The following is an 18,596-nucleotide window of genomic DNA, read 5'->3' as shown; positions in this document are numbered from 1 at the left end:
TCTCTCAATGAAGTGTCTTCTCAAATTAAACCAGGGCTGCAGCTAATGATGGTTTCTTTATAAAATAATTCATTTTTGTTTTTTTTCCATTACATGATTAGTAGTTTACTCGATGAAAGGTCAGAAAATAGTAAAACACTCCAATCCCATTTTCCCAGAGCCCAAGGTGACTCTCTAAATGTCTCTGTTCATCTGACCAACAGGTCAAAACCCAGAAAACAATAATAGTTCACAATAATATAATATAGTTTAACAATACAAAAAAGAAACATGATGCTAATCTTCATATCTTAGTTACTGGAACCAAAGAATGTTTAGTGTTTTTGCTTGATAAATGATTTCAATGATTGTTAAAAGTTTTAAGAGTTTTCTAATGACCAGCCAGTTGTAGATCAATTAACTCAATGATTCAGCAATAAATTAAAGAAACAAACTATGGCTGTTCTGGAGAATTTAAATCATACATAATCAGAATGTGCAACACATTACTTGGGGAAGTGAAACATGTTGTCACGGTGTGGGGTAAGGACTTGGACCCAAATGCAAAAACCCCAAAGACAGGCAGAATGGGAGAACAGTCTTTTAATAAAGCAAAATCACTGGAAATGTCCAGGGCCAGGGAACAAAACTCAAACAACCAAAAATCATCCACTTGGGAGAAAAACACTAAGGAACAAAACTAAACAAAAATACAAAAGTCCTCACTTGAAACAAAAGACACTGAGGTAAGTTCATGAGGGGGAAAACGCAAGACACAGGAACATGAACAAACACAGGGACATGGCGCAGACTCAGGCATGGACACAGACATGGAAACAGGCATGGAAACAGACAAACCGACAAGAACGCAGGGAAACGACAAGACTTAAATACACATGGCAATGGGCAACAGGTGAAACCAATTAGAGAGGGGCAGACAATCACAAATGGAGGGAAACAAGACAAAGACAGGAAGTAGAACAAGACAAGATACACAAGGGCCATGATTTCAAAATAAAACAGGAACTTAACAAACTAAACAAGAGTCCAAAAGTCCACAAAAGAGTTCAAAACATAACAAAAGGGTTCCGAAAACAGCCCCCTTAGGGGCTAGTCATGACACATGTTTGTAACATTTGACTGTTGTTTTTTTTGGAAAGTAACCCTAGCTTGAAATTCACCACTTCTGTCTAATGCACCTAGAGCAAACCAAAGCCAATTAACTCAGCTGACAGTATTGACTGGTCTATAATTTCAGTACCACATGGATCACTCTCTGTGTGCGCTGCTCCACCTGCTGGTTGTTTTATGCAGTGCAAAAGTCAGAGCTGAGGCCCTCTGTTGAGTGGTAGGATGCCTCTGTTAATTTGTGTCCTTTAGCTGCATACTATATTTTCTTTATTGATCTGAACAGTTCCCTGGAGAAAATTAAATTGATGAGATTTAGAAAACTCTAAAGACTCAATGGTAGGAAATCTACTCAGACAGTACCTCCTACATACATATCTACTGTTACTTCTCAATTTATGAAATTGAATCATACTTTAATACAAACATAGTTACAGAGTCCTGTGCCACTTGTGTGCCCCCACTGATGTAGCTTGTTTAATGAATGCCCTACTTTTTTGTTGATGTTGGTGTTGTTGATGTTGATGTTGACAGTCTGTTTTATTTTGTGTGGTGAAGAGACACCAAGAGACACAAAGATACAGGACACTGAAACTGTATATGTGTCTAATAAAATGTCTGCTCCAGACGACCATAAAAAAGACATGTGTGAGCCAAAGAGAAAAGCTCTTCAGATGAAGGAGATCGGTTTGTATCTTCAAGCTAAATTTTTACCAGAATGGGACAGAACAAGAAAAAAAAAAAGAAGTGAAAAGCAAGAAAACCGTGATCGGAAGGAGGACTGGGGGGAGGAGGAGGAGGGGGAAGGAGGAGAGGGAAGGAGGGGAAAGAGGAGAAGACAAAAGATTCATAAAACTAAAGCAGTTGCGGACGACAGCAAAAGTTGTGAGTACGAGTTAATTATGTTTCTTTTTCACCTAATTTTGACTCATGTTGTAGAAAATACACACAGGTATTAATGGAAGTATATCTCCTTTAGATTAGATGTAAACATAAAAAGTAAGAGTGAGCACTTGGCTGATTAACCGATTCACTTGAGACTTTTAGTTATATCATGTGTGGTTGCATGCAGAGTTCAGTAGGTTCAAGCCGTGGAAAACATGTCACTCTCATAAACAAATCAACAGAGGCATGCACCAAGCTAAATCAGGACAACCCAGAGTTTAAAGTAATTCGCAGATGTCTGACTCTGGGATTATCACTGTGGAAAAGACACAACTTGTGACAAAAGTGTCATGCTCAGATTGGCTAATGATGATCGTCCACTTGGAAAGCAGCGATATTTTCTATGAAAAGAAAGCTGGAAAAGAATGTGCGACTGTAACAGGAGGGGTGGAGGGGTGCTCGAATAGGGCACAAAAAAACACATTCTTTTGAGAGAACTCACATCTTGGACTCCAAAGTTATACTGACACATCACAAGAGGAATGATGGAGGGTGGGAGTGGAGAGAGGGAAGGAGAAAGGGACACAGGGAAAGAAGAAAAAAAAACATCTTCAGAAGCACAAAGTAAAATGTTTTTTAAAGTGTCAGTTTGTTATAAACTTTTCTTTAGATGTCCTGCTGCTACTTCATGTAGCTGTTTACATGCAGTCCAATAATTACCAGAAAGTACCGCAGAGCATGTTATTCCACAGCAAAATGACATCAGACACTCTTCTATAACGATGACAGCCTGTCTGTTACCCAAAACATAGCTCTACGCTCTGTGTTTTTAGCTGGAGAGAAACTGTAAGGAAAACATTACAGTCGCCTGGAATGTTGGGAGCATTTATATGCAAGGGGATTAAAGGAAACATAAACAGCTCAAAAATCTTGAGAGAGGATATTGAACAGTTCCACTCTGTGAAATCATCCTGACTCTTTTCCTCTTTGGTTTCCTCTAGCTCGTAAAGCGTACTTCTTACAAGTTGAAGGAATGGGCAGCCTTCCAGTGGTCCTGCTCCTCTGCAGTTTCCACGGTAACACTGCCAAACAGAACACACAAATCATCTTGTTTAATTACGGTTGAGTCGCTGTGTGTTTGTTTTTATGCTGCGAAACACTCCCCTCATGTGGTTTCTGTTCCACAGTGCTCACAGCTGTAGCCCAAACCCCACAGACTGGTAATGCTCTTCTCCTTATAAGTCACACTTCAGATCAGGACAAGTTGTGTTGCATGACATCTGTCAGTCTGTGAGTCACTGACGTGGGTCACTGGTAAGATGTTTTCCCCAGTCTGATTGTGTTTTCTTTCCTTGTTTCTAGAGAGCAGTGATGCACCTGGAGGCATCCTGCCAGCCAGTGAGTGACTGTAGATTGGAGATGACCTCTGAACTGAAACTCGGGAGGCTCTATGAGCTCTGGACATGAATACCTTTTGCAAGCTTTTGTCTGCTTCATCTTGGTGTTGCTGGTGACATGTATCTCCTGTCTCCACAGACTGTAGGGAGGAGATGTATCCTTGCACCAGGATGTACTCGGTTCACAAGCCCATCAAGAGATGTATTGGTGGTCTTTGTTTCTACAGGTGATCTGCAAATTTACAGTTCACAGAAATGAAACTTTAATTTAGCAGTTTGCCAGCAGAATGGCTCGCTTTCATAAGTGAGCAGCAAAGATCTCAATATCCCACATGGAACAAAAAGGCCCCTGTCAGTATTTTATTATTAGAGATCATATATTACTCATGCACAAAGGTGTAAGCAGGGTGTTAATGTTGTATCTACTTTATGTATTGCTGGTCAGTTTGATCTCAGAGATTATTCATAGTTTAGAAGTTGATCTTTTCTTGTATATAAAATATTAATTTTCAAATTAACTACTTATATCATAGAAATTTTGTGGAGTTGAAGTATAATATGCAGAAAAGCGGAAATACTTTGAGTACCTCGAAATTGTAATTATATATAGTACTTGTGTAAATGTACTTAGTTACATTCAACTGCTGGCAAAGCTCAGTCTTACAAGCTTTCAGTCACTGTAGTTACACCAGATCTGTATCCCCACAGCTCTAACACAACACAGAATACTCATGTTTTATCCTGTTTCTGACGCAGTCTCCCTCGTGTCTACGTGATCAACAAAGAGATCTGTATGAGGACTGTGTGCCAACAGGATGAGTATCTGAAAGGTGAGACAGTCACCTTGCATAACAAGCACTGTGATGTCAGGTTGTATGATCATACATTTGAAGAAATCTGACTATCTTTTTGTACACTACAGCTGAACTATGCAGAGAGTTGTCTGGGTGGCCTAGACGCGTTGAGAGATCATCTAATAGGAAAGGCTGTCGCAGTCGCCGTAGCAACACCAAAACCTGGGAAAACAAGGCCTGATGGGCCCATGATGGCGATGCGACCACCGGTGAGGATGGAGCCCCTTAGAGACAGAAACCTGGGGCGCTGTTATAAAAACTGCCCATAACACTATAAATCCATTGCTCAACACCTGGGGGTTTCTTTCTTTCTTTTAAACACACACACACGTGTGTGCTGAGTCATATCTAAGTTTATGTATTAGTCTTTTAACTGTGTGTGAATACTGAAGGTGTGCTCATTTCATCTGTGTGTTGTTGGACACAGATCATGTCTTCCATGGTTTACGATCCATTTAAGGTACTGTAGTAATGGGCCTATAGCAGCACTGAGTCGTTTCATTGTACAAAGAAAGACCCACTCTCTTGTGGATTGTAAAGTACTCACTGACAATCCAGTATAATGTGCACTATTGTATCCAATAAAATACATTTATTCATGAGTTCATCTGTTTATTGATTTGCTCTCTTTTATGTTTTTAATTCAAGAGGAAAAAACATCAAATGAAAGTTATGGTCATTAAGTGATATCTTTATGTTTTTCTTTGCATATTCAATTCCATATACTTTTCCATACACATATACAGTTTGAATAACAAGTAACATTTTGGAGAAATGCATATAATTTGAACGGTAAACAAACACTGACAAACATCATTGGGGCTTTACACTCACACACTCGGTGTGTTACAGCCAACATCCATCATCACACCGCTTGTCACTGCACACCTGTCACAACACATGTGCATGTGATATCAGTGTAACATGATCCATCTCTTGGTACATAACAATATCACGACAAAACACTGCATCAAACACAGACTAACTTGGTCCCACGTTGCATTTGTTTGCATCAGAACACCATTAATAACATCAGATCTTAACATGGAATTGAAGTTCACAGTTAAAACTTGTTTGTACAGTACAACATGCTGTGGTTGAGTTCTACAACCGGCTCACCTTCCCATGAAGAATTAAGGTGAACATGCTCTCCCCAGACTGACGGGACGGTGCAGAGACACAGACCTATTCACTGAAGAGGAAAGAGGTCACAACCTAAATGATTCACCAGTCACAGCTTTAACAGCTGTGCTGAGTTGAGATGACATGACATGGACTAAATCATCTCTATTTCCCCTTGAGGCAAAGATTAAAGCACTTGATGCCTCACTTTCCTTTGCTAAGACCCTATCGCATCCAACATTCCTACTTCCCTGTCTCTTTGTTCTGATTTACAGTTTAAAACAATTCACACAATGATCAGGACCCATCCCAAGCAAAACATGTGATCAACAGCTGCATCTAAATTTGACATCTCCTCTCGTTAAATGACGCTGTAGAGCCACAACAGTCCACTAGAGAGTGCTAGAGAGCACATCTACTCTGTAAATCAGTTACATCTTAACATGTTTCTTTCAAGTAAAATCATTTTGTGGTAAACTTCGCAATAACCTAAATCTATTATTCGATAATCCCTGCGTTTAATGCAGACTATGCATTACTAACTACAAAGACAGACTAGACTGTCAGTCAGTGCATATCGTCAGTCCCACTGCCGGAGACTTGAAGAAAAATAACCTACAGTAGATATAGGTGGCAACACCAATGGCAATACTTACAAACTACTGACAATATATACATTTAAAATAAATATTCTCTGTACATAAAATTCATTCATTGTTATATTTTACTAGTTTTCATCACCAGATGTTTTTGATTATATCTCCCTTGATCATATTCCTACTATGTATACTTTACGATAGGACATGAGAAACTCAACTAAGATATAAACAAACTAGTACAGGGGGTTAACCCTGCTTGGCAGGGAGAGATAGGGGACCCCATAAAGGGGAAAACAAAGTTGCAAAAAGTGCTGCATAAATTTACAGAGAGATGAGGGAGGACAGAGAGTGAATCTCTCCTCACTTCGGGGATACAGAGTCAAAGTCTCCCCAGAGGTCAGAGCTAGATGTGGTGGTGGGGTTGGACGGAGCCACTGAGTTGGAGTTACTGGAGTCCAGATCTAGCAAACAACCTGGTATTTAAAAAACAAAACAGAAACATTATGAACCTCTGAAAAAGTAAGACGTAGATTTCTGCTGTGATTATTTGTTTCAAACAAATAATTAATTTGTAAAAGTCAAGAATACAGCTATTTTTGGCAGGAAGTCCAGAAATGTCTTGTAAATTCTACTGATAAACAACAACTGAAGACTGAAGAGTGTATTTCGTTAAAGGGTCAGTTCACTAAAATTTTAAATACATTTATAATATTTTTGATTTACTCTGGTGGTATCTAGTCATGCAGATAGTTTCAGTTTTATGTGCTGAGATTTTGAGAAGTCAGGTGCTGAAACTCTGCCACCACCCAAACACAGTGAAGAAAAATGTAATTTCATTTGTGTTGCTTCAAGCATTGAAAAGTTACATGTGAAACTCTTTTCGTTTTCTCTGGATAATCCCCATACCTTGTGCAAAGACAAACTGCTGCTGCTGAACAGTATGTTCAGTAGTAGTAGGGATACGTAGAAAATTACAACAGTTTTTAGTTTTGTAAGATAAACTGATGTGATTTGAAGTGCAGCTATACTACAGAGGGCCAGAGAGGACAGGGGCACCAATATATTTTTTTAAGAATTTAAAGGGTATTTTACAACTGGAGTCTATCAGTCATATTTTGGCTTGTATTCCTATAGGTCAGCATAACACTGCACTCACCACCTTCACTATAAAGACTGTGGATACAAGTGCTCTACTGGAAACAGGTTTACAACAGACCCCAATGGGGCCAAGGAAATACAAGCTTTCACCAAAGAAACAACTTTCCTCTGCTTCATATTGACCATTTACGTGAACTTTCATTCTGTATAACTCCTGAGGTGCCACAGTCAGGTCACATTTCATGTTTCACTGTAAATGAAACAGCTGTGCCTTTCTTGAACAGCTGCAGGTTGAACGTGGAAGTAAAGCAGAGAGATATTGGGGTAGTAGTAATATCACTTGCTTTTTGAGATCACAAAAATAATAGTCAAATATTTTCTTTTTTCCACTCTGTAATCTTGACATAAAAAACTATCAAATAGCTTTGTTCTTATTTTGGAATGATTGTTGTTGTTGTGATTTCAAGAAACTACAGCTGGTAATGAACAAAATCCATCCTTTATTATCATTTTTATTTAATTAAATTCAGTTTTATCTTTCATTGAGCTTTTAAGAGATGTCTTTGCATAACTTTCCTTCTTCACCTGCACAAGCTATTGTTTACTTTGGATCCATAATATCTGAGTATATGTAGAAAAACATTCAAGAGAGACTGTAATTAGGTGCAAGATAACTAGAGTTTTCTGTACAGTGGGTTTATAATTACCTACCGGTGTCACTTCCTCCAGCAGATGGTTGTGTGTTATGATTGGTAGATCTGGATGAAGGTGGTGGGGCTAGCTTGCCCCCAGGAGGAGGTGGAAGGAGCCCAATGCCACCTGAACTCTGCGGACGAGACCTGTCCTTCTTTTTTGATTGCTAGAGAAGGTATAACCAGGAGAAGCATGAATGAGCATGTATGGGCTTATACAGGTTTGCACTTACAATACATGAAGACAGATCCGTCATGGTTTTAAATTCAAAGTTAGAACCTAATCATGAATTATTTCACAACTGTCACTTTGTATGGTTTCATTTGTTAAAGCAGGAGAATGCCATTGGTGGTTCAGTCATCAAAAGCAACAAAGTTCAACAAAGACACATTTCTACATTGCTATACTGCTTTGAAAAGATTTAGCACCAAACTGAAACCTCTCGCCTTATAAGCATTGAAATTTTATGAAAATAAAGTCACCCCAATATTGAGAGTAATGGTCTGTCCTTCTTTGAAGCCCAGGTCCAGTTTCGGAGTGGAGTCTGGAGCCTGCGCCTGCTTGGTAAGTTCATTTTCCTGTTTCACCCACCTGGAAAAAAACAGGGAGGAAGACAAACATGCAGAGAGATCAAACACAGCTGAAAGACGAGACAAAATTCATTCACTACTAAATGAGTTACGGTTCATTACACTAAGAAGCAGCTGCATACTTAAAGTGGTCCTGAAGTGCAACATTGAAGTCAAAGGCATCACCTCGGTCTCCAAATCCAATGCCTATGAACGCACTGCGGCCTATGAGAGAAATGTAGACAGCAAACAAGGGTTGGAACTTATTATGAGATCTATGTGGTAGTATAAACAAAAACATAGTAAACCTGACAGTTTCTCACAACAATCTCAACACTACAATAAACATTTCCTAAGAGTTAGCGTTCAGAAAAATCATGGCTTATCTCTATCCTTCTCATCCATTTCAATCCTCTCCATTATGAGCACATTTACAAAACATGTATGGCTGAGCAACAAACAGTTCACCCACCATTGTCATCCTGGATGCGAAGCACAAAGTAACGGCTTGAGTCACTAACTGTTTCCACTGCAATGCCAGGGTACTCCTCCACTGGCGCCTGGGCAAACAATTCCCCTGTGGAATTGAACAAAAGAAACACGTTTATTATATTTTTGGAAAATGGTCCAAAGGCAATGTGGATCATGAAGAAACAGTTACATTTGCATACACTAATACAAAAACAACCCATAAGATTTTATTTTATGTTTTGTTGAGGACACATAATTCAAGACGGATCCACCTTTCAGAATTAAAAAATGGGCCATTATAAGGTGTAATCTGATGAGAACAAGCTTGCTAAACCCCTGAAATGCTCCTATACAGACACAAAGAGATTATAAGCCTGTTTGCTTCAAAATAAGCTGCATGCTCGGACGTGGGCTGGGTCACCTTGGAAGAGATGAGTAACAGAGACGGAGATGGTGAACAGGAGACTACACAGTGAAATGATTTACAGCAGTGGCAGTGCCAGTAAACAATGGCGCTATCCTGTCTGCTTCTCTCTCACCAGAGATTTTGTCTTCCAACTTCACGTAGGCCACTTTGCCCCGGGCTGTCACACGCATGCGTCCTGTCCAGTCAGGAGCATCCAGCTTCCAATCGGCAGCCCTGGGACACACACACACACACACACACACACAGACACAGGCAGGCAGTCGGGGAGACAGTGTGATGTAGGTGAGTTCGTGACAGCAGCTTATTAAGACTGATGTTGACATGGAGGGCAAGAACAACCAAACAAAACCAAAAGATACGACAGGAAATTTGTGTTTTGTGTCTGTTGATATGCGTCACTGTTATGATTCGTCTTACACTCAGACACAAGGTTAGCTACTTTCTATGTGAACGAAACGTGACTAAAGCATCAGGCAAGCGTTTTCACTTAGACCTTAGGCTGAAATATTACATCATCATCCTTACTCACTATGCATAGGGTCACTGGTTAACCAATCATGTGTCTCATGGGACTCAGGCCTACTGTTTGCTACTGTTTGGTTGGAGTGATGTCCACTCAGATGCAGCTGCAGCGGGTCAGGCTGAAGGACCAGCCAATGAAAACTGGGGTAAACAATACAATGATAACCTTTCAAAGAACATATCTCTTACGTTGTCACTAAAAGGCATAATGGAAAATCAAAAGACAACAGCATAGACAACACTGTCTTTGACTTGGAGCATCCACGTTCACTTCTAGGCATCAAGCAGCATCAGCCTTGCTGAAGTGTCCTTGAGCAAGACATTGCCTTCTTCGCAGCTCCGGGAATGCTCTTCTTCTGTGCTACTTACTACCTAAAAGGTCAACCAAGCAAAATAAGACTCCCTGGAGGAAAATAAAGTGTAATTCCCTATAAAATCACATGGACTTTGAAGCAGTGCAAGCACTGCTTGCCCTCTGACGTGAAATTGGAGGAGAGCATATAAACACACGGACACTGACAGGGATGTAGCCAATCCCTGCCCCTGCAGTGCAGGTACAAACAAACGTTAGCACCGTATCTGCCACCATGACCTTGTAAATACACAGAAAAAACATGCAGCACACAAACTACGGCCGCCGTTACGTGATTCTACGTGATTAAGGGATGAGCTCGGTAGGTAGGTCGCCGAGGTAACGGCACCTAACGACCGCAGCTCGCGGATGCTGGGACGGAAAGCTCGCCGTTAGGCCGCTGCCCTGACCCCCATTATCCACTCGCCTCACCTGATAGCTCGGTTAGATGCTCTCGGTGGGATTCGGTAAACGTTGACTTCAGGTTTGACACAGAGGACCGATTCGTACTCTAACTGACCCTCGGTCGCCATCTTGACTTTTACTCAGTCGGTGTACGCCGGTGGTGGTGACGGTGAGCGGTGGTGTGTCCGTGCGGCGTGAACGGCTACGTGACCGTAATAGACGGTGTATTTGCGCACAAACTGGCAACCCCTGCATTGATGTTTCAGGGATGTCCTTAAAGGTGCATTCCACCTATTTTCCAAATAAAGGTTAGCTTACTCATCTTGGGGAGTGCCCCTGAGCCTGTGAGAAGTCATGGAAATAAATTAAAAAGTTACTCAAGTGACATCACCTGAGTAGTTTTGGTTTGGGATCAGATTACAACAATTTAGGAGAAAACCTACAGTACAAACTAGGATGTGGAGTTTTAAAGAAGTGAGTGTGGGAAAGCCCAAGTCCATGCCACTTATGTATTGACATATATTCCGATCACAGAGGTAACCGTAGGTTTCACCACAAAATAACCATTGTTATTGTTTTTTTGTTGTTGGTTTTTTTTTTTTTGTTTGTTTTTTGTACATATATGTCTCTCTCTCCTGCAACTCTTTATGAAAGTGCAATATTTTATCAATGGAGTACACACAATGCTCTACAATTAGCTTTTACTACCACCAGTTTGCTGAATAGTGAACAGCTGAGCTAACTCAGTGCAAGCTAACATCACTTCAGGTTCATAACATAAAATCAATAACACAAGACAACGTCTCATCGTATTTTATTTTATTTCACATGACCATATTGTAACAGACACAGGCAGCAGCTAACCAATGTTAAAAGCCTTGCCACAACTTTAAAGCAATTTTTTTTCTCAGTTTTTTTTTCATTCTCAGTTTAGCAGTTGTAGTGATGGACCAACATGTCTTTTATCTATACACATGATAATACACTTATGGTAACAAGAAATCACAGATATGTTTCACAGTCCAAGAAGTTTGAAGGCATCTCTCAGATCTTCTGTTTCACAAGGCTGAGAAAGAAAACATGCCACAATGAGAATTTTAAACACAACATTATTGACTTGACAAAATCCTATTTTTTGAAGAAAAATGTGTGGTATTTAAATATTCTACCTCGAGGATGCGGTGAAGTTTTCTGGCAAGGCGAACAGAGTTTTGGTGCAGCTCCTCCCAGGCCTTGAACCTGCTCTCCTTGCAAGCCACAAAGGTCTGCCAGCAATAGAAGAAGTCTGAAGAGAAAGGAAATAATAATCGTTGTTGACATCCAGAGAGTGATCATAATAAGGAAAACAAGAGCTTTTTTGGGTGGAATGTGGTTGGCTTAATCTTCCATACATTTCTGTACCTAGAGTTATGCATGTCTGCTCCCTCTTTACATTTCTACCACATATAAAGAGATTTATGGCCCCACCTTTATAACTCATGACTGTGATATGTACTCCAGCTTTTTTCAACACTCTCAGGCCCTCTCTTTCTTGGCTGTCCTCCATGTCACAGAAATAAAGGCGAGAGACAAAGATTCTAAGACGAAGGTTGGGTGTCTGGTTGAGAAACTGGGCCAGTTTGATGGAGCAGTTGGCACAGGGAGACCAGGAGCAGAACCAGGTGATGGAGTAACTGATCTTCCTCTCTCCAGTAACTCCATACCCCCACAGACCAGGGCACAAGGCTCCCAGGTAGCGGAGGAACAGCATCTATGGAAAAATAGGAAAAGGAACAGGGATATAATTAGTCTTTACTTTTATAAGAACAGACCCATCTTATATGCTCCCCTATTTTCAGCCACATTACTTACCTCTACGTGACAGCCATTGCGATTGCGGAGATGTCCAAAGTCAAAGGTCAAGGAGTCTGGGCCCACTCGCCTCTTCACTACAAAGCAGAGATATGTCTCATTCCGGCCTCTTGCCCAGCGCACATTCTTGTAATGAAAGATGAACTTTTTTCGGGGCAAAAGCACACTGAGACAAAGGGAAAAAAGGTGCACTTTTTACTCACTAATCACATGTGATGCAGGAAGCACAGTGGGCATAATACTGCTTACATAAAGTATAAAGACCAAATACATTTACAAAAGTCACCATCAGTATTAAAATACCTCCATTTTTAGTGACAGATCATTTCAGTAGTACATAGACTTGTCATTTCATGCCAGGAAAGACTAACACAAATTCTATTAAGGAGCTCATTAAATTACCATTCTAACGTATTACTATTCAGATGACTCACATGTTAATAAAAGTTTTAAAACAATAAGTTGGCACAATAAATGCATGTAAAATCTGTGGTTAACCAAATGTGAGCGATGGACAGTCAGAAAGCAGCTAACATTCATTGCTTTCACTCACTCTCACTTTCATAACTTTTAGTGAAACCAGGACAGTTTTTCACCACTCATTAATACTGAAACCTCAGATAATGCACAGGAGTATAGTGGTGTAATTACTCAAACAGATTTCCATTGAAGACTATTTGATATTAGTAGTAAAATATGGTAGTACGGTAAAACTATTTATAGACTTTCTTGCTTTAATTAAAAGTTTTTTTCTCCATATAGTAGTATGCACAGTCTGTATAAATATGCATCAAACAGAAAGACATATACAACATATAAATAGAATGTATGCATTTTGCTCACCTGTCTAGCTTTGTAATCATTTTGAAAGAGGCGCTTTGCTATGTCACTGAGCAGGCGTGGGTATTGAATGGAGGTAAATGAGAAAGAGCGAAAGTCTCTCTCTCTCTCTCTCTGTGTGTGTGTGTGTGTGTGTGTGTGTGTGTGTGTGTGTGTGTGTGTGTGTGTGTGTGTGTGTGTGTGTGTGTGTGTGCGTGTGTGTGTGTGTGTGTGTGTGTGTGATGGGGGGTTAAAGGGAGGGAACTGAGAATATATACCTCTAAACATAAACATCCTGCATACAACAGGCAGCTTCTGGTTGGACAGAAAGATTTTTTAAAGTAAGTTTAGGGGGCGTGATACAAAAGAGATGGATAGGTTGCATTGTCTTGCTGCAAAACTGTTGAAGTCATAAATAAATTACTCATCTGCCAGTTTTTCTTTTTTAAAGGCATTGTGGTTTTTATGTGCTTTAAAAAAATTAACATTAGTTCACATAGTGGTTTAAGTGGAACCATTCCTTTGGTACAAGGCATTAAAGGAATTTTATTGGGGAGACATATTACAGAACACAGATTTGACAAAATAATCTGAGTGACCACACATAAGAGGAGGGTTTGACGTGATTTGTAACCTTTGGAGTTTTTCACAGACGTCAGTAAACTGAGCCAACTGGCTGGAACTTTCCAAACACTTAAGACTCATCCAGTCACCAGCCCTTCCACTTTAGTTTTCCCACATCTTAAAGTAAGAACTTCCAGATACCATCTCACCTTGATCTACAGAGGAATTGCCACAGACCCTTCCTGGTATTTACCCTTTCTACCTATCTAGCCCCCCACCCCTCCAGACCCCAAAATTTGGTGGAGCCGTAGGTGTTCCCAGAGGCCCTGACACCTACTTTGTCCTCTGATCTGGGTTTTCCCAAACTGTGTCAGGCTGGGAGCAGGGCTGTAATCAACCTCCCTCACCCTATTTGTCTGCTAGACTGACCGGCCAGCTGACCGACCACAGTGTGTGGATAAATCTCACTCATAAGCCTTTGAACCATCAGATGCTGTCATCCATCCCTGCCAAATCAGGATGTGTATTATTTTGCTCCCGTCTTTTCTTTGCTCTGTCTGTTTTAGCTCTGGCCCAGTCTGCTCACTCAGTGGTGCTGCATGCAGGCATCCTGCTTTCCCATGACTCCCCTCACCCTCTCATGCACTCTGTGGTTTGGGGAATTCACCGTTTCCCAGGGTGGCTGTTTTTGGAGCTCATCTGTGCGTGTATGTGCGCATGTGTGTGTTAGCCATCTGTATGAGCATGTCATTAACACAGTCTATATGTTATACATCATCTGGAACAAATTCATCTAATTTATCCTATGATTGTGTGGTGCCTCAAAATTTAGAGTGATTCATGTGTATGTGTGTCTGTATGCCCAGAGCAACCTCACATCATATTGCATTACTCTGACGGTGCACTAAGCCTAATGTCTCTGCACATTTGATCTTGTGTGCATGTGTCTTTTCCCGACTTCAAGAGGCTGATCAAATGCCAAACTATATGAAACCACTTCCCACCCAGCTCTCTGGGTTTGACCACAGCTGACCAAGGTCATCTCGCAGTCACACATGGACACTCACGTGCACTACTACCCCTCTTGTGCACTTTCTGTGTGTGTGTGTGGTGGAGTAGTTCAGTATGGCCAGACATGGCTGTGCATTTAACCCATAGTCAGGGGCAGAAACCGGGTGTAGGAAACGCCAAGTCATACTTTCCGAAACCCACCCGCCCACACCCTGCACACGCGCGTACACACACTCACACACAGCCATACCGTGCAGACACACATGACCACAGTCACAAACAGACTTTCTTTCCAGTGTGTGAACTCACATCTGTTTCCTGACAACAATAATAGCTACAGATCTGGCGGGTTAGAGGCCCAACTAACAGGTGTCTGCTCTTTGACAGTCATGAAGAAACAACCTGATGATGACCATGAAGTGTTACAAGTAAAAATACAGCTTTTACAAGGTGAAAATGGCCTGACCACAACATTTAGTTGTGCATGAAACAGCAGTTGTGTTACTGCTCAGTTTTTTCATCAAAGTTAATTGAAGAATAGTGATTTTCCACAACTTCATCATGCTTGCATGATCAAGTTTGCAGTAAAATATAAGCTTATATCTGTCTGCACATCAGGTGAGATATGCCTCCTTCCCACACACGTTAACATTGTACAAACATCCTGTGGTGTTTATCTTTGGCACGGTGAAGCTATACTGACATCGTTTGAGGTTAGCAGTAGGGTCGATTCGCAATGCAAGCGTGAGGGCTGCTAACCATATTAAGGTTAGCCTCAGAATGAGGCTGTGTGCATTTCCCCCCTTAGATACATAGACTGCCATTCACCTGCAAACCACACACATTCTCCTGTCAGAATACCTCTGCACATATTTAATGTGCTGTGCTAAAAACTGCAATGCAGATTAGTTTTGTAACTCTAGAATAAAAAGAGATTTAAGTAGATATTATTTTACCATTAACAGTTATCTATATTTTTATTAATCAGTTAATTTAATATTCATTGTTATTACCACAGGCTAAAGTGATACCCTACGATTTTTTTTTTATTTAATGTGAAAAGTAGTTAAAAACTTGAGATAAAAATTAAAAAAAGAAAAAACCCTTTCAAATTCTTGAGAGGTTGTAACCAGAAAATGTCTCTAATTTTTAAGACAAATAATATAAATATATATATATAATGATTGATTTTCTATCAACTAATAAATCAACTAACAGTTTCAACACAAAAATATTTAGTCACTGACTGACACATACTACCATTGTCAACATTAATGAATGCAGAATTTGAAATTCTGTCAGCGATGGCCCTGCCATGTTGTAAAGTATGACAAAGAAAACCAAAATGAAAGAGACAGAAAGCTGAAGACAAGGGAGGGAGCACCGTTTTTGCAGACTCATGGACCCACATACTGTACATGAAAGGTGAGCATTGGCAGCAAAGGAGAGCAGAAAGATAAAAGAAGAGAAATTCTGCAGATTCATATATAAACCACACACACTTCCTATACACTAACTGTACATCCTCCTACACATCTACATGGTTTCACACACAAACAAAATGCTTGCAATTACACACATCCACAAACCATTTACCATGTTGATGTTAAAGAAAAACACAGTTCACAGCAGACATTTTACATAAACATTTTACTTCATTACAAATGATAAAGAACAGCATATCAGAGGCATCATGATGTCATTTTTGAATTCTTAAATAATAACCATTTGTTTTGTGGAAATGGAGAGAAGGTGCTTCACATGATAGAAAGGTAAAAGAATAAGCAAAACATAAGTAAATAAATACTTGCATAAATAACACAAATATTCAATAAATTATTAACTTGACAAACAAATATCCAAACATTTTGCAGCAACGACACCACGACCTTCAGCAGAGACCCACAGTTAACACTTGTGTTATCTCTTCATTACCTTTAGCTGTTCCTGGGCTCACTGCCACCGTTTTCACTCCATGAGTCTATCATCACTCAATCACAGGTCTTTGTAAAACACCTTAGTGAGAGGGTATCCCAGAAAGCCTCTCTCTGGAGTCTCCAGATTCATCTCCTTGTCTTCTTCATCAGTTTCCTCCCCCAGCTGCTGATAACCCAGTTTCCTGAAGAAGGCCTCCCCGACCTTTGAGGGGTAGGGGACATGTGCATACACCCTGTGTGCCCCAGTCTCCCTCTGTCTGTGCTCCAGACTTTGGACAAGTAGCCGACCAAGGCCCTCCCTGCGGTACCAGCTGCTTGTCACCACCCTGCAGATCCTCCTGATGCCCGCCCGAGTCTCATTCTCCCGGAAGATGCAGCCAACAATCTCCCCCTCGCAGTCTGCCACCCAGACCTGTCCCGCTGCCTGTTCCCTCTCTGGGGTGATCTTCTCTGTTGAAATCTCTTTGTCCTTGTCTTTGATTCTACATCTTGACTGAAGAAAAGAAATTCAATTGAAGATTTTAGATTTTAAATAAAGGTGACCCCAAAAAACTAAGAATTCCTGTCAAACCGGTAGACTCACCTTTTTTGTCACTGGTGTCTTGCCACTGATTCTACAATAAGGATTCTGCAGTGTGTCATCCTGTGTTCCCCGATAGCTGCTGCCAACATAGTCCCAGTAGGGGCGGCTGCTGCCCAGAACCCCTGTGGACCGCGGCATGGTGATCTTGAGAAAGACAATTAGCAGGAAGACAGGAATAGCAAGGGCCAGGATAAAGGAGTGGACAAGGCAACGTAGGATTGAGGAGAAAACAGCCAAAATGAAGAGGCAGAGGGGACGAGTGAGGATGTGGAGGATGAGACGGTTTTCTGTGCCCTCGCAGCCCTCCTGGAAAGAAATTGACGTGAGTTAAAAATAAAAATTAAGCACAAGCCTCACAAGGACAGGATTACATTTCCACATCAACCCAGATGAAAGCAGCCTGTTCAAAACTTAATCTGAATATGCTGTGCAAACCTTGATGAGGGCTTTGATCATCTCTATGTCGTCCTCCTTCATCCTCCTCATCACCACCTGATCCAGCTCCAGCCTCACCATGTTTAGTTTTGATGCTCAAACAGCGGGCCTGCTGTTTCTACCCACCGTACGTTGCAAACTCCAACATCCACACCATGTGCACAGGGAACCTACAAAAACCTGCAAAAAATGTTGCTTTAGAATGTTTGATTAAAAAAATGAAGCAGATAAGTAATGCTGTTAGCGGTTTAGTGGTGTCTATACTATGACAAGCATGCTTAAGTTGAAATGGGCCAGTGTAATTCCAGCATTAATATTATGCAATGCACTAGACTTCGCATACAGTGGGTTAATAGTTGCAATGTACCATCACACCCACACTGGTTCCAAACAACAAAGACAGACGGGGATTATGGGGGGATTTGCAGCTTGCATATCGCGATCCTTCTGTACGTGTACAATGCACATCATTCTAGCTTTCATCTTCGCGTTAAACCATAAACATCAAAGGTAAAGTCGAAAGCGAACAGACCTTGTTCAAATCCTTATATGGTTATTACGAAGAGCTGCGGTCTCCTGACACATGTAGACCCCTTGCGTCTGCTCTAAAACCCGGTCCCGCTTACCTTCTGCACAGAGCAGCTCAAATTAAGCTCAGAGCTGGGAATCGCACGCTGTTTGTGCCTGTTTGTTCTTCAGTACGAGCAAGGTTTGGCACGGTTTTTGACTGAATGACCACAGACGCGTTTCTTGCTTAGAAAAGGGGGAATTCTGAATCCAAATGTACCCTGCTTTGCGCCCTGTTACACGTTTTAACGTGTCGATTTACGCCATTTGCGTACGTACAGTCTGCGCTGCGCAAACGCGTAAGCAGCACTCCAAATGCAGTGACCTC

At 40.9% G+C, this 18,596-nt stretch overlaps 4 protein-coding genes across 8 annotated transcripts; 1 reads left to right on the top strand and 3 right to left on the bottom strand.

Moving 5' to 3' along the window:
• Positions 1 to 1,805: 1,805 nt before the first annotated feature.
• mfap5 (microfibril associated protein 5) lies at positions 1,806 to 4,845 on the top strand. The gene is made up of 7 exons (XM_041044354.1): positions 1,806 to 1,992; positions 2,994 to 3,068; positions 3,180 to 3,212; positions 3,355 to 3,390; positions 3,529 to 3,616; positions 4,146 to 4,219; positions 4,312 to 4,845. Exons 2-7 carry the CDS (start codon positions 3,026 to 3,028, stop codon positions 4,422 to 4,424), a joined length of 387 nt encoding a protein of 128 aa, XP_040900288.1. The 5' UTR covers positions 1,806 to 1,992; positions 2,994 to 3,025; the 3' UTR covers positions 4,425 to 4,845.
• A 68-nt stretch (positions 4,846 to 4,913) lies between these two features.
• Positions 4,914 to 10,648, bottom strand: LOC121185848 (adaptin ear-binding coat-associated protein 1-like). 3 transcript variants are annotated; one of them, XR_005894390.1, is made up of 8 exons: positions 10,529 to 10,648; positions 9,335 to 9,435; positions 8,797 to 8,901; positions 8,468 to 8,549; positions 8,238 to 8,346; positions 7,774 to 7,921; positions 5,363 to 6,437; positions 4,914 to 5,131 (listed from the first exon to the last, which is right to left on the bottom strand). XR_005894390.1 is itself a non-coding variant. In XM_041044326.1 (7 exons), the coding sequence occupies exons 1-7, from the start codon at positions 10,627 to 10,629 to the stop codon at positions 6,410 to 6,412; spliced, it is 678 nt and encodes a 225-aa protein (XP_040900260.1). In that variant the 5' UTR covers positions 10,630 to 10,648; the 3' UTR covers positions 4,914 to 6,409. The 3 variants fall into 3 exon arrangements, 2 of the variants coding, with proteins under 2 accessions (XP_040900260.1, XP_040900259.1); XM_041044326.1 differs by having other exon boundaries at positions 4,914 to 6,437; positions 7,770 to 7,921; XM_041044325.1 differs by having other exon boundaries at positions 4,914 to 6,437.
• A 688-nt stretch (positions 10,649 to 11,336) lies between these two features.
• Positions 11,337 to 13,324, bottom strand: aicda (activation-induced cytidine deaminase). Its single transcript, XM_041044337.1, has 5 exons — positions 13,196 to 13,324; positions 12,353 to 12,518; positions 11,969 to 12,251; positions 11,671 to 11,786; positions 11,337 to 11,567 (listed from the first exon to the last, which is right to left on the bottom strand). The coding sequence occupies exons 1-5, from the start codon at positions 13,213 to 13,215 to the stop codon at positions 11,517 to 11,519; spliced, it is 636 nt and encodes a 211-aa protein (XP_040900271.1). The 5' UTR covers positions 13,216 to 13,324; the 3' UTR covers positions 11,337 to 11,516.
• Positions 13,325 to 16,360: 3,036 nt separating this feature from the next.
• nat14 (N-acetyltransferase 14 (GCN5-related, putative)) lies at positions 16,361 to 18,492 on the bottom strand. Of its 3 annotated transcripts, none has more exons than XM_041044303.1 (4): positions 18,234 to 18,492; positions 17,702 to 17,881; positions 17,267 to 17,572; positions 16,361 to 17,176 (listed from the first exon to the last, which is right to left on the bottom strand). In XM_041044303.1, exons 2-4 carry the CDS (start codon positions 17,780 to 17,782, stop codon positions 16,742 to 16,744), a joined length of 822 nt encoding a protein of 273 aa, XP_040900237.1. In that variant the 5' UTR covers positions 17,783 to 17,881; positions 18,234 to 18,492; the 3' UTR covers positions 16,361 to 16,741. The 3 variants fall into 3 exon arrangements, with proteins under 3 accessions (XP_040900237.1, XP_040900236.1, XP_040900235.1); XM_041044302.1 differs by having other exon boundaries at positions 18,328 to 18,492; XM_041044301.1 differs by having other exon boundaries at positions 17,702 to 18,492.
• Positions 18,493 to 18,596: the final 104 nt, after the last annotated feature.

Source organism: Toxotes jaculatrix, chromosome 8 (genome assembly GCF_017976425.1).
Source record: "Toxotes jaculatrix isolate fToxJac2 chromosome 8, fToxJac2.pri, whole genome shotgun sequence".
Lineage (NCBI taxonomy): Eukaryota > Metazoa > Chordata > Actinopteri > Toxotidae > Toxotes > Toxotes jaculatrix.
Note: the sequence above shows the minus strand (reverse complement) of the source record. Positions and strands in the feature narration are given on the sequence as shown.